The 12,951-nt window shown below is 37.7% G+C and overlaps 1 protein-coding gene across 4 annotated transcripts in view; it reads right to left on the bottom strand.

Annotated features, from left to right (window-relative positions):
• Positions 1-12,951, bottom strand: part of LOC124221964 (dipeptidase 1) — a 1,639,756-nt gene that overhangs the window by 1,435,120 nt on the left and 191,685 nt on the right. For all 4 annotated transcript variants that reach the window (XM_046632456.2, XM_046632460.1, XM_046632457.2 and 1 more), the window contains exon 2: positions 8,034-8,472. In XM_046632456.2, the coding sequence (XP_046488412.1) occupies positions 8,034-8,234 (201 nt within the window). In that variant the 5' untranslated portion in view covers positions 8,235-8,472. The remainder of the gene's footprint in view (positions 1-8,033; positions 8,473-12,951) is intronic.

Below are 12,951 nucleotides of genomic sequence, written 5' to 3'. Positions count from 1 at the left end.
TCAACGTTTATCGCAGCTTCAATCTGCTCCAACTCCCGCAGAAATCACGTTGGGAGAAATACCCATCGCTGATTTACCTGAGAGCAGAGTAAAAAAAGTTTTTCGTGCACTTGGTTCCTCACATTTGTTGATCGACGTACTAGACATACACGCTATAGTGAATAAAATTACCAGTACGACCAGTGATCAAAGAAATCCGACGACAGAATCTAGGTCACACACATCGCTTATTGTGACGCTGAAAACATCCAAGGTTCGTGATCGTGTAATGGTTAAAAGGCGTGAAAAAAAGAACTTAGCTGTGAAAGACGTATTTGGACGTGAATATACTGTAGGCGGTCCTTAAGCACGGGCGCAAACGAATTTTGACGCGTTCAACCGCTCGATAAGTTCCAAATAAATAGATAAAAAAGTGTGCAAAATGTCGGCCCTCAATTTCAATTACATACCGCGCCTTTAACCGTGAACTTTCTAACATTGAAAACCCATTTAAATTTTAGACATTTGAGATTTTTGTTTGTTTCAATTTTCTCAATGGCTCTAAAAATATTTTCTCTGCGTGAATCCATTGAGTATCAACACAACAACAAAATCTCTCGGATTTTAGACCCAAATTCCATTCTTGGAGGACGAAATTCGTACTATATGGAAGCTCAAACCCCTGATTTTTTTTAAATTTTATGATTATCTCGTGAATAACTGAATTTACGGTGGAGTTTTATGGAATATTTTTTGTAGGAAATTTTTCAGCTACAAACACAATCGAATAAGGTTAATTCATCCATTTAATTATTTTTTTTTTTTTCATAAACAAAGAAATATATAAATTTTTTATTATTTTACAAAAAATCTCGCATCGCAGTCCCTTTTCTTGCATCGGGAAATTGCTTCCGGTGTTCAGACACAAGTTGGAGGATGTATTGTTTCTGAGTCTCGTTGTTGGTCAGAATATTATTATATTCGTCAATTAGTCGTACTGCCCACTCTGCTGGATCATTCACGACTTTCAATTGTGTCACTATCGCCAAATCTTGTCGAAATGTTTCCTCTTTGCTTCACTCCAAAGGGTCGACGTTGAGGAATTGCGTACATTGGTACGCAATCCCAAATCTTTCGAAAAACATGAGACAGTGAGGAGTGATGAAATGGTCTAAGTCTGTTCAAGAGATTTACCACTTCCTTGTGGTTTATTTCGAGTCGTTTGGAACAACTTTCTCTCATTTGATCATCCAATGACTCATCCATATTCACTTCGATAACCATTCTCCGCTTCAAATCAATCGACAAACTCTCGTCAAAAAACGCCATAGCAATAGCTTTAGGGCTAAGGTACCACAAGTGATTGATGAATTTTTTCACAGTTACTTTAGATATTTGTGAGTCGATCGACTCATAATCGTACAGTGTTTTTATGAATCCCAAATCATGGTTCGGAGCTTGTGGTGCAAGGTGACATGTAAACCATGCCTTGATATGTATCATCACGATGAAAATACAAATTTGTCTTATCGCCTTTTCTTCCTCTGCAGTAAACTGAAAGCAATCTCTGAATAAATAGATTTTTGAGCAGTATAGAGCTTTTGCCATCCAGCGAGCGTGATGCGTACCTCCTGGTCTCCTAAATTTTACGTCAGAGGGCCGGACAACACCGAAGAATATAAGTGTCAAGTTCAACAATTCCTTGTAATCTTCTCGTGGCTGTACAACGGTTTGAATTTTTTCTACGAAACACCGAATACTTTGAACGTGATCTTGTAGTATACTCTTCACAGTCTCAGTCTGCATTCCACTCTTAGATTTCGATTGGTCGATGACGCTCCAACTCCTTTTGAACCTCTTGAAAATTGGAACTTCTGGTCCACTTGATACTGGCATTTTAACATCAAAAACTGCTTTCAGTACCAATTCGAAGATATGAAGTCGGCAAGGGATATACAAAAGATCTTTCTGCAAAATTCGTTTAAGTATAGTTTCCGCACCTTTCATAGTTCCTAAATTTCAAGCTGTTGTATCACAACACAATGCCTTAATAGACTCAGAAACACCCCAATCTTCTAAAACTTCATATATTGCTGTTGCTTGAGCTTCTCCTGTGCCACTTTCCATTTCTGGGATCCCCGAGAGTTTTTCTGTATCTGCGTTCGTCATCACAACAGGCAGTCTGTCAAGAACTTGACGTTTCAATAGATTGGGCAGTAACTTCCCATCCCAATGAAGAACAGCTGCCTTTAGCTCGATTTCTTGAAATACTTTTTTTCAAATTCCTCGCTTTTGCTGCACGTAATCGTTCTCTGTACCGACTAATCGATGTTTTGTTTATAATTAACGTTGATATATCGTAATTGAGACGATGAGCAACCGTGCCAATCAAGTGTACGGCTTGTCTGTCTGATAATTAGCATAGATTCAATACTGCGACGAGCTTTTTATCAAAAATATTGATCGTTCCTCTCGATTTTTTTGGAGCCAGTGGTCCAGACTGATTTAAATTCTCAGACAACCATTCATTTTCATCGTCCTCGAGTGAAACATTAGAATACGTACCAAAACTCTTTTGGCTACAACTCACCGTCCCATCGCCACTTGAAGCGAGTTCAACAATTTCATCTGAAATAAATTATCCGCGATGATTTTGTCTTATTGAATAGGGGTTATAGCGAATTCATAATAAGAATGTGAAATCTAATGATTACTTACTCCATAATGCTTTTTCTTCTTCCAGTTTCTCCAAGCATCTCTTTCTCAACTCTTCTTGTTCTAAACGAATTCTTTCTTCTCGCTCATATATCGGTTCAATGTTTTATATATAACCGACCCGCTCAGGTTTTCTTTGGTTCAATACGAACTCTTTTTGTACTTCATCAATCTTTTCAAAAACATTAGCATGAGCGATGTCGAATAGAGTCTTCAATTCAGAAGTAAAAGCTTCTTCTTTTGGTTCATTAAAAAATTTGTCACGATTCTTTTGTAGTCGCCGCCAGGTTTGATAGAGAGACTCCAATTGTTCGATGCAGTGGATTCGTTGTTTGGTCGGTATTCGTGCTTTTTGCCAAAAGATTATGACTTCATCAATAACCAATGCTGCACTTTCTCGCAATGTCATTTGATCAAACTCTCGTAAATAGAAAAATAGGACTTCCAGTACTTTTAGTTTGGATGGTAATTCATTGCCAACTATCCGTGTGTCGATATCTCCAATCAGAAATACATTCTGACGTAGTCTCCGAGTCAAGGATGTCATAAGATCGATTACAATTCAAAATTCATGCAAACGATCATCAAGTTTCAAAGAATCATGGTCTTAATCACTTGGTCTATTCACAGTGTTATTGTGATGCGAGATTGTATTTGAGGCTAAGCTTCTGACTCATGTTTACGAATGTCAATAATATAGAGAGCCTGCCTTGCCGACAGAAGGTATTTAATCCGACAAATGCGCCAAATTCGAATTCGAAATTCAGAATATTGTGTTCGGACGCAAAAAAGTGTATAGTTGCCTATTTGGACACACAATTTCCTCGGTGGATTATATGATCGCTAGAATTGAGTGAATTTAGAAAAAAATGACAGAAAACTTTTAAACATTACGCGTACAAAAAATAATCTATGAAACTTTACCGTAAAAATAAGTTATTTACGAGAAAATCATAAAATTTTTAAAAAATCAGAGCATTGAGCTTCTATATAGTACGAATTTCGTACTCCTAGAATAGAATTTGGGTCTAAAATCCGAAAGATTTTGTTGTTGGGTTGATACTCAGTGGATTCACGAAGAGGAAATATTTTTAGAGCCATTGAGAAAATTGAAACCAACAAAAATTGGAAATGTCGAAAATTTAAATGGGTTTTTAATATGAAAAAGTTCATGGTTAAAAGCATGGTATTTAATTGAAATTAAGGGCTGACATTTTGCACATCATTTTTTTTTTTTTTATTCGGAACTCATTGAGAGGTTGTACGCATCAAAATTCGTTTGCCGCCGTGCTAAGGGACCCATTGATATACTGGTATAGTGTTTGTGAATGAATTTATTCCTGGTCCTATCTCCAATCTGCTTCGTCGTATTAAGGCTTAAGCTGCAGAGGCTATCCGTAATAAGTGTGTATTAAATCTGGCCAAATTCGTGTGCGCAAATCTGATAGAAGTCCCGTAATAATCATCAATTCTGAAGTTGTTGTACCCAAACTCATCCGACTTTGATCACAGCGTGCTAAAACTTGTCGGAATAGTATCGTCCCGTAAAAGCAAGCTCGACCTCATATCAGTATAGCTCAACTTATGCTAATAACTATACTAATGCGAATTCATTATTAAGCCATTTTTATTTAATCAAAGCTCATCTGGGCACAAGTTTTTATCATATTGTTACAAAGGGTGAAATCACCCGTTTTGCCCCTGTTTAATGATCTAGTAGTCATCATAGATAAAAGACGTTTATAAACCTCTTACGTCTTTCAAAAGAATAAGGTTGCTGCGTCAACCAACATTATTGTAAAAACAGTCCATCTCGAGACTTTAAAAGGAGAGCTTCGTCACAAAATAAATCCTTTTCCTTTCTTAATTTTCCGCTTTGTAACAGTATAATAATTTTAAAGACCTGGCATCACTTTCACGTGCCAGACTACTTAGTGCGTCCCAAAAATTATTTTCTCATTTGAAATGACAGATCAGGAATGCAAGTAATTTACTGGGCACCGATTATAAATCCCCTTCACCTGCGTGAGGTGGCGCTATCCCAATATATACATTTCATAGATTCTGCTATAACTTACCATAGAGCGACCAATACATGGTTTGATGTTTGTATTGTCAACTGTTCGGACAAGAGCCAGTCGTTTACAAAATCTGAGTCATCATTTATAGCTGGTCACGATCTAATAGAACTGAAGTATGAGGTCAAAATGCGACTGTGTCCAGAGCGCATGATATCTCATCAAAATTATAAACGTTTTGAGCTTGCTGCATACCTCGAGACTCTCAAGTGAATTGGATGATCACTATCCCTTTAACTCTCATCTTTGCCACACTGCCGACGATGTTGACATCCTTACGAATTCTTCAGTCAGATTCTATCGTACTTTCTACCGAAATTTACTCACCGTTACAAAATACCAAACCACGCGTGCCGTGGCTAACTAAAACTTAAAATCTTGCATCAAAATGCGGAACTCTCTATACGAACAAGCAAAACGTTTAGGAAACCTACCAGGGTTAGTTATATTTCGGCATTATCGAGATGAACTTTCAGATTATATGAAATTATGGAGAGATGATTATAATCTGAATAAAATTTCGGGTATTGCGGATGCTACTAAATTGTGGAGAGATGTGGCCAACCTGGGACTTACAAAACCCCACCAATCGTTACCCCTCATTTTTTTCTTTTCTCCTGAGGAACTGAATATTTCGTTCACTATTGTTTCTAATATTACTCCTACTTGTGACTACAGAGAATTCATCAACAAAATCAATCGATCGATCAATCAATCATTCAATCAATCTGCCTACCTCTCTTTCTCTCTCTCTCTCTCTCTCTCTATTCAGGGTTTGAGCTCGTAGTCCGGGAGTTAACGACAGAAATTTCCGGGTCATTTCCGCAAGCTTCATTTTTTTTGTATGAGTTATGTTTGTAACGTATAATAATAATCTGAACGTCTGCCGGCGCACCCCCGCGACAGGGGGTTACAGGAGGGTTACAATTGCAGCAAAAAATCGACAAAAAAAATTTATAGCCGCATACGCGAAACTGATTTTGCGTATCAGTTGAAACATAAGAAGCTTAGAAATTATCGTCTGCCACCTAAATTCCGCAACAAAATTCGTCTGCCACCCACACAAGTAAGCGCAAAAAAAATAGTAAAAAAATTTATGCCCGCAAGGATGAAATTGATTAAAATGCTTCTTTTTATATCAGCAAACACAAAAATAATAGTCTGCCACTAATAAGATACCGCAAAGGTCGTCTGCCAAGCGTATGAAGTTGCGTTCGGCATGCAGCGCGCGAGCACCGCGGCCGAGACCGCGGCTACGACGCTGCATCTTTATCGGCCTTAGTTTATAATTTTTCTTTATGCTTAGTTTACAATGTTAAACATTTTTGCGATTTTCATCACTATATTTAAGCCTCCATTTTCACGGAAAAGATCTAGCGTAACTATCCACGAGAATTTATTAAATTAATTATATTAAACAAATGTATAATATAAAAAAACAACTTCATTATAGCCGTTGAACAATTTATAACAACGATCGTCTTTCAGGCCGATAAAGATGCAGCGTCGCAGCCGCGATCTCGGCCGCGGTGCTCGCGCGCTGCATGCCGAACGCAACTTCATACGCTTGGCAGACGACCTTCGCGGTATCTTATTAGTGGCAGACTATTATTTTTGTGTTTGCTGATATAAAAAGAAGCATTTTAATCAATTTCATCCTTGCGGGCATAAATCTTTTTACTATTTTTTTTGCGCTTACTTGCGTGGGTGGCAGACGAATTTTGTTGCGGAATTTAGGTGGCAGACGATAATTTCTAAGCTTCTTATGTTTCAACTGGTACGTAAAATCAGTTTCGCGTATGCGGCTATAAATTTTTTTTGTCGATTTTTTGCTGCAATTGTAACCCTCCTGTAACCCCCTGTCGCGGGGGTGCGCTGGCAGACGTTCAGATTAATATTATACGTTACAAATATAACTCATACAAAAAAAAATGAAGCTTGCGGAAATGGTGCAATGAAATCTGTCGTTAACTCCCGGACTATCGGTGGACAGATCGTGCAGCCTATCTCTATGAGTCTGTGAGTCGATCACGAATATGACTGATTGGGACGACCGAGGAACACAGCGACACACAACCGCGCTTGACTATAATTCATTTTGAGGGTTCCGTATCTCAAAAGGAAAAATCGGAACGCCATAAGATTATTTTTTTATCTGTATGTCTCTGTGCCTATTTGTCTATCTGTCCGTCAACACTTATTTTCTCTGGAACGGATAGAAGTATCAAGTTCAAATTGATATTGAATACTAAGATCTATGGTTTCTTGAATGTGTAAAAAATTCAAGCTTCTAAGTCAACGCAATGAAAAGTTGTTTCTCGATAGTATAGACTGGTTGTACGTAGTTATTAAATGATATTCTGCTTACTTGATAAAAAAAAAACTGAAATAAAAGAAAAACTGGTTTTGAACAATGTTTTAGGAAACGTAAAACGATCGACCAATATTAACGGGAGGAAATTGAAAATTCATAACGTTAGCTCAATTTACAGGTATTTGTACTATCTTCGACAGGACATTGCTCTTTCATGGTTCCACTGAGGAAATTCAAAAATATCTGGTGAAAAGCCTTAAAAATGTGTCGTTATTTGCCAACTGTTACTATTTTTCTCATTTCCGGATGTTTGAGGTAATGAAGTCTATCGCCAAAAGACTCCATGATGTGAAGTAAAATAAACCGTCCTGGCACTGGTTTCCTGCGATATTAGGAACACGAAAATGAAATTACAATTTACAATAATTTTGTGCATAAAGGGCGCTCAGCTGAGCATTTAGTTTACGTGGTCCCCGCAATACAAAGTGGCAATTTTAGCTGCGGCATTACTCACAATCACTATGGACAGCCTTGGTGAAAGACACCAGGCTAATTGTCATTAATTAATATCGGTAAATTTTCATCAAGCGTAGTTTTCCTTTACCGTTCCCAATATTGCCAGAAAATAGTCCTACGATAACTTCTTTCACTCCTTATCATTTCCTAAATACTAAGTAGTCTCGTGGCCATACACTTCATTATCCCAAACATCTAGTAATTGCGAAAATAACAGCACGAGGCAAAAAAAACATACATTTTTATCCAAATTTTCCACATATGAATTAAATTTCCTAATTTTGTAATAAAAGAGCAAGCCCTTCTGAAATTTAGACAAGTTCCGTTCATCAGCTGATGGATAATGACGTAATATGAAATTTGATAGCCTTGGATGAAAAAAGAGTATCATATGCGCTTAAATTATAATTGGGATGTAGTATAGTTCATACCTGTGAGTAGATATCATCCGGATAAGCAGTGAATCCACTCGATGGTCTAGGATATGGATCTAGCATCTCTGTATTTGCGCAACAGTCTGGCATTTGGGTGAAATAAGTGTCATATGGGATTTTTTCAATAAGACTTGATCTATGCAATTGATGTACTCTTTCTTGAGGACCAGGCCCATAACTATCTGTAAGATGGTGCATTCTGTTTTTTTTTAAGCTCACATATAGCCAATAGTGCAAAGTGACTAGTTATAATCGATCTTCATTACACCGAGGATATCATCACTACCGTCACCAACTTCATTATCATCAGCAGAGAAGTAAAGACTCTCTTAAATTGTTCCCAAGCTGTTTTACATTGAAATGGCTGGTAGTGTGAATGTAGTGACGCACACGTAAAACAAAGTTTTCACCGCGAAGATTGTCGCTGTCCAGACACCTGAAAAAAAATATAAAGCTCATTATTGTTTAAATATATAAATTCGTATGCTTAGGAATTGGATTAATTTACAGAAAAATTTATGAGCTGTGTTTTGGGATGTGTTGCAATTCGAATATCAAGATGTGGAAATATCCAGAAATGCGCTAACGCGACAAAGCAGAGCAATACTCTCTCACGTGGCAAAATACATATGAATGCACGGACGTAGCACTGACCTCCTAAATGGTTCATAAAAGGCAGGCAGACGATGAGTTCGGCGTCAGAACATCGAGACCGTAGCGAGACGCGTTATTTAAAGATTTAGCCTGATTATAAGTAAAAGCCTCTGTAAGCTCTTTAGAACCAAATTCATTTAATTGTAACATAATAAACTTCACTTTTTATACGACTTGGTTTTAACCATTAATTCAACAAACGAACTACCTAAATAAATTATTAGTAGTCGGAAGGATCTCAGGATCCTGATTACAACAGGTGGATGATTGTGATCACGACAAACAGCTATCGATGACCACATTCACACCCAGCGGTGATACTATTACGGCATGTTCTGGGCAAGTAAGCCATCGACTACGCACGCATACAGAAAATGGGAGGAAATGAGAGAAAATCATACTAAGGAGTTGCATAATTGTTTACATAATTGTTTCACTGTGAATGATATGCAGAGTACAATGAGAAGATGCGTAAGAGGAAAAAGGGAAGACAGGTGAATTTAGATGTTGGCTGAATAAAACGTAACTTCAGAGTGAATATATAGGAGGAAGGATGCAAGGGACTAGCCAGCTGCGGTTTAGCAGTGGCGGTAGCATTCTGCTGATCTAGTATGAGAACAAAGGCAGCAAGGTGATGATAAGAAAATGATACAAAGTATAAGGTAGCTGTAAGAGTGTGGGGAAGAATATACGGTCCAGAGGATTTAAGGTGCTGCTGACCTGGCATGTCCTATATATATTTCGTGACGTCAGAAGCGGGGAAATCGCCCGCACAAATCCTGATAAAACGGGGGTATGAATCTGACTGGGAAAATTTTTAAAATATAGCTTGAATAAAATTGTACGTCTGTATCTCCGTCACTACTATCGCAGATCACTGATAACGTCCAATAAAAATAATGATGAACTCAATAAAATCACGTCGCGTCAAACATGGCCGATCGGGCTAGCGACTTGTTGAATATTCACCGTTTGTACGATATCAGAATTTCTTTCACTTTTGCCAGGGAGATACCGACGTACAAAAACACACACGTATTCCGGGAAAACCTGTAGTACCAGTCAGTTTTCTGTAAATATGGCACGATTTGTGCGGGCGATTTTCAGGTGACAGGCGCCCGTTCTGATGCATGAGAAGTCTGTAATTTAGTTCAACGTTGAACCTCCAGAAGCGCTGTAGTCGACCGAAGTGGTACCAGATGGTAAAACGACATGGTAATACGCACACGTCCTATGTTTCTGCTAAAGCAACAATCTGCAGTGCCGACGAGAGCATAGGCTTTTAGGTGGATACGAAAAAATGTACAACTCACTCAGAATAACCGCTAGATTTTGAAATTCGTGCATATCATAAGGCATCGTTTGGAAATTGTAACATCAGTTGACAATCGCGGTAACTATTCGTAATCGCACGTAGCCCGACTGTATGTGAACGAGGCATTCCATGCGAAACCGACCAACCCGTGACCCCGACCAATTTCGATTCTATCGAAAATTTTACACTTTCTTGTACCTGCCAAAAGCAGTCTTTCTGAAATATTTTAGATGTTTGTCTCAACCCATCCAAACATCTTAAATTTATCAAAATTTCGCAGAATTTTTTTTTTAAATGCTCATGGCTTTTCCAAAACCCGATATTAAAATAACATACTGTTTCTTTTCTCGTTTTGAGTCGTAGTTCCGCAAAAAAAATTATTCTTTTTCATTTTATTGAAGGGTTTTGGGGCATTCTACATCGAGTACGCACCACTTAAATCTGCCTTTTTTCATCGATTTGATAGAAAATCATTAACAGAAACGAAAATACCTATCCATTAATTTCTGTTCGTCGAAAAGGCAGATATAAATGGCGAATAATTGACATAGAATGCCCCATATAAGCTCCGGATATCCTCATCTAATAGTAGCATCGATGTCCGCAAAATTGTCATACTTACAGATTATTGACCGAAAGATTAGATGCGGCAGTAAAATTAATACCGAAATTGCAGAAAACACGCAAGTATAGGCGTGAGGGTTTAGGGTTGTGATAAAAAATTGTGCTCTTGAACAGGCCATTATTTATTTATTTACAGCAAATTTAGGGGCGGGGGAGGGGGCCGGTTGACAATCGTCCAAACCTGTTTTAAAGATTACCCTATTATATACGTGAAATTGTTTCTGAACCGGATGTGTTTAACAATAGTAGAAATACATCCCGCAAAAAATCTATGTCACCGTACATACATACAATTACCACATACAATGGTTCAAGATTCGTTGCAAATATTTTACAGGGCCGATCCTTGTTAAAACTCTGATGAATATTTGCTTGCCAATTTTTTCTGTTTTTAATTCTCAACAAATAAGGATTTCATACTTTATTTGCTTCGATTCATTTGTCAATTACGCCTAGTTCTGAATGATGCTACCAAAATTTTTTTTTACATCAGACGAACTACCTGAAAGTTACTCATTAGGTGGAAATCGTTATAAAACTACATACCGTGACTTCTCGTAGATGGTATACGCTACGGATAAGCTAGCGAGTTTTGGGTTGGTTTCTGCATTGTATACGGCCTACGAAAAGTCAGGGTATGTGTTACTGCTGTACATCAAAGTCCGGCACAATCCTATAATATTTCACAGAAATTTGGAATTCTCGTAGGAATCAACTTCTTCGGATTCCAAGTACTATCCCTCACGCGCCACTGTCCCCACTATCCGCGCGGCCGTCACTTCTGCATTTCCTCGCGTACCGTCCACATCCACTTTTCACGCCGAACGAAGTAGACGCGAGTGTTTTGGTAATTTGCCGTGTCACAAGTTCTAATCACGTACAAATTTTCACGCGGTCAGTGTGTATACATATATTTGTTACAAACAAAAATAATCTTGTGAGTGCAACATTGGATACGTTACGTCCCACGGCTGAACCGAAAAAAGGTTAAATTTGACGCGCCGACGAACAAATCGTTTGTTGCGATGGTAAGTGTTTTATACTGCAAATTTCTGTTATGCAATTATAGATATCATTTACAAGAATCCTGCCAAATCTGCACTTGCTATGCAGGGTGATTCGTCGCAAATATTGACAGGGGGAATCCTTGTCAAAATTGGAGTCGAAAGTTCCTAAGAAATTTTTCGAGAAAATGCCTTTTTTCATTCAAAGAAATGGAAATTCAATTTTTTCGGATTTCTGTTTCGATCAACCTTTTAATTTCTTGGGTCATCGTCAGAATTGATATCGAAATTCCCCGGTTAATTTGTAAATAATTTTGTACGAAAATTTTTTTCTCACAGCTGTCTCGCAGGGGTCACTGGGAGTGTAAATTCAAAATGGCGACCAAATCATGCTTATGCGTATATTCGAAAAATGGTTTTTTAGGTTAAAATGGTTTTTCTTGAATAACTCGGCCGGTTTTGATTTTACAGAAAAACCGTAACAACAAAAGCTGTATAAATTTTGATTCTCTACAAGTTTACTTCCTGCAGTTTTTCTTCTAGGATCAAGATTTTTGGAATTAAACCTGAAAAAAGCGACAAATTCGAAATATTTCCATTATCTCGTTTATTTTCAACTGGATGGCATAAATTAATAGCAACAAACTTGTTGAGAATTGAATTCTGAACAACTTCGGATCCCACCTTTTTTTCCAAAAATCGATATTTTCGGAATTTAACCCGAAAAGGAAGGATTCTCCGTCAGTCGGCCACTTTTTTTTCGACCATCTCAGATCTGCCCCATAATTGGTTACATCAAAGTACTACTAAAAGGTACTCGGCGTGAATTTTTTCAGATTTTTCAATTCATTATTTGAGAAATTGCCGTTATTTTTTTCAAATGAATATACACTACCGTTCATAAGTATGGAAAAACTCGCCCCAGAGTGTTCTCACTGTACCCATGATGCTCATTGTATTTCTACGAAAATGTATACCGTTGAGGAGTGGGGAGGGACTTCCAGCATTTTCATAGTATAGAAAAAAAATGTTGAAAACAAATCGTCTTGTTTACGTTTGCTTCGAAAGAGTGGCGTTCGAAAGATCGTCGTTTTGTTGACATTTGTTTCGATCGTCGTTCTGTTATACATTTTTCAAAATATTGAGTAACCAAATTGTATACGTGTTTCAAATTTTCTTTTCTCTGTTCTCTTCATATATAATCATTTTGATTTTTCGTTAGGAAAGTGCAGAACATAAGAATTGCTGACTGCTTTGTTGCGAATACCACAATTTTATCGGAGCCTAGATTCGAATGCTCGGAGAGTTCAATTATTAT

Source organism: Neodiprion pinetum, chromosome 6 (assembly GCF_021155775.2).
Source record: "Neodiprion pinetum isolate iyNeoPine1 chromosome 6, iyNeoPine1.2, whole genome shotgun sequence".
Lineage (NCBI taxonomy): Eukaryota > Metazoa > Arthropoda > Insecta > Hymenoptera > Diprionidae > Neodiprion > Neodiprion pinetum.
Note: the sequence above shows the minus strand (reverse complement) of the source record. Positions and strands in the feature narration are given on the sequence as shown.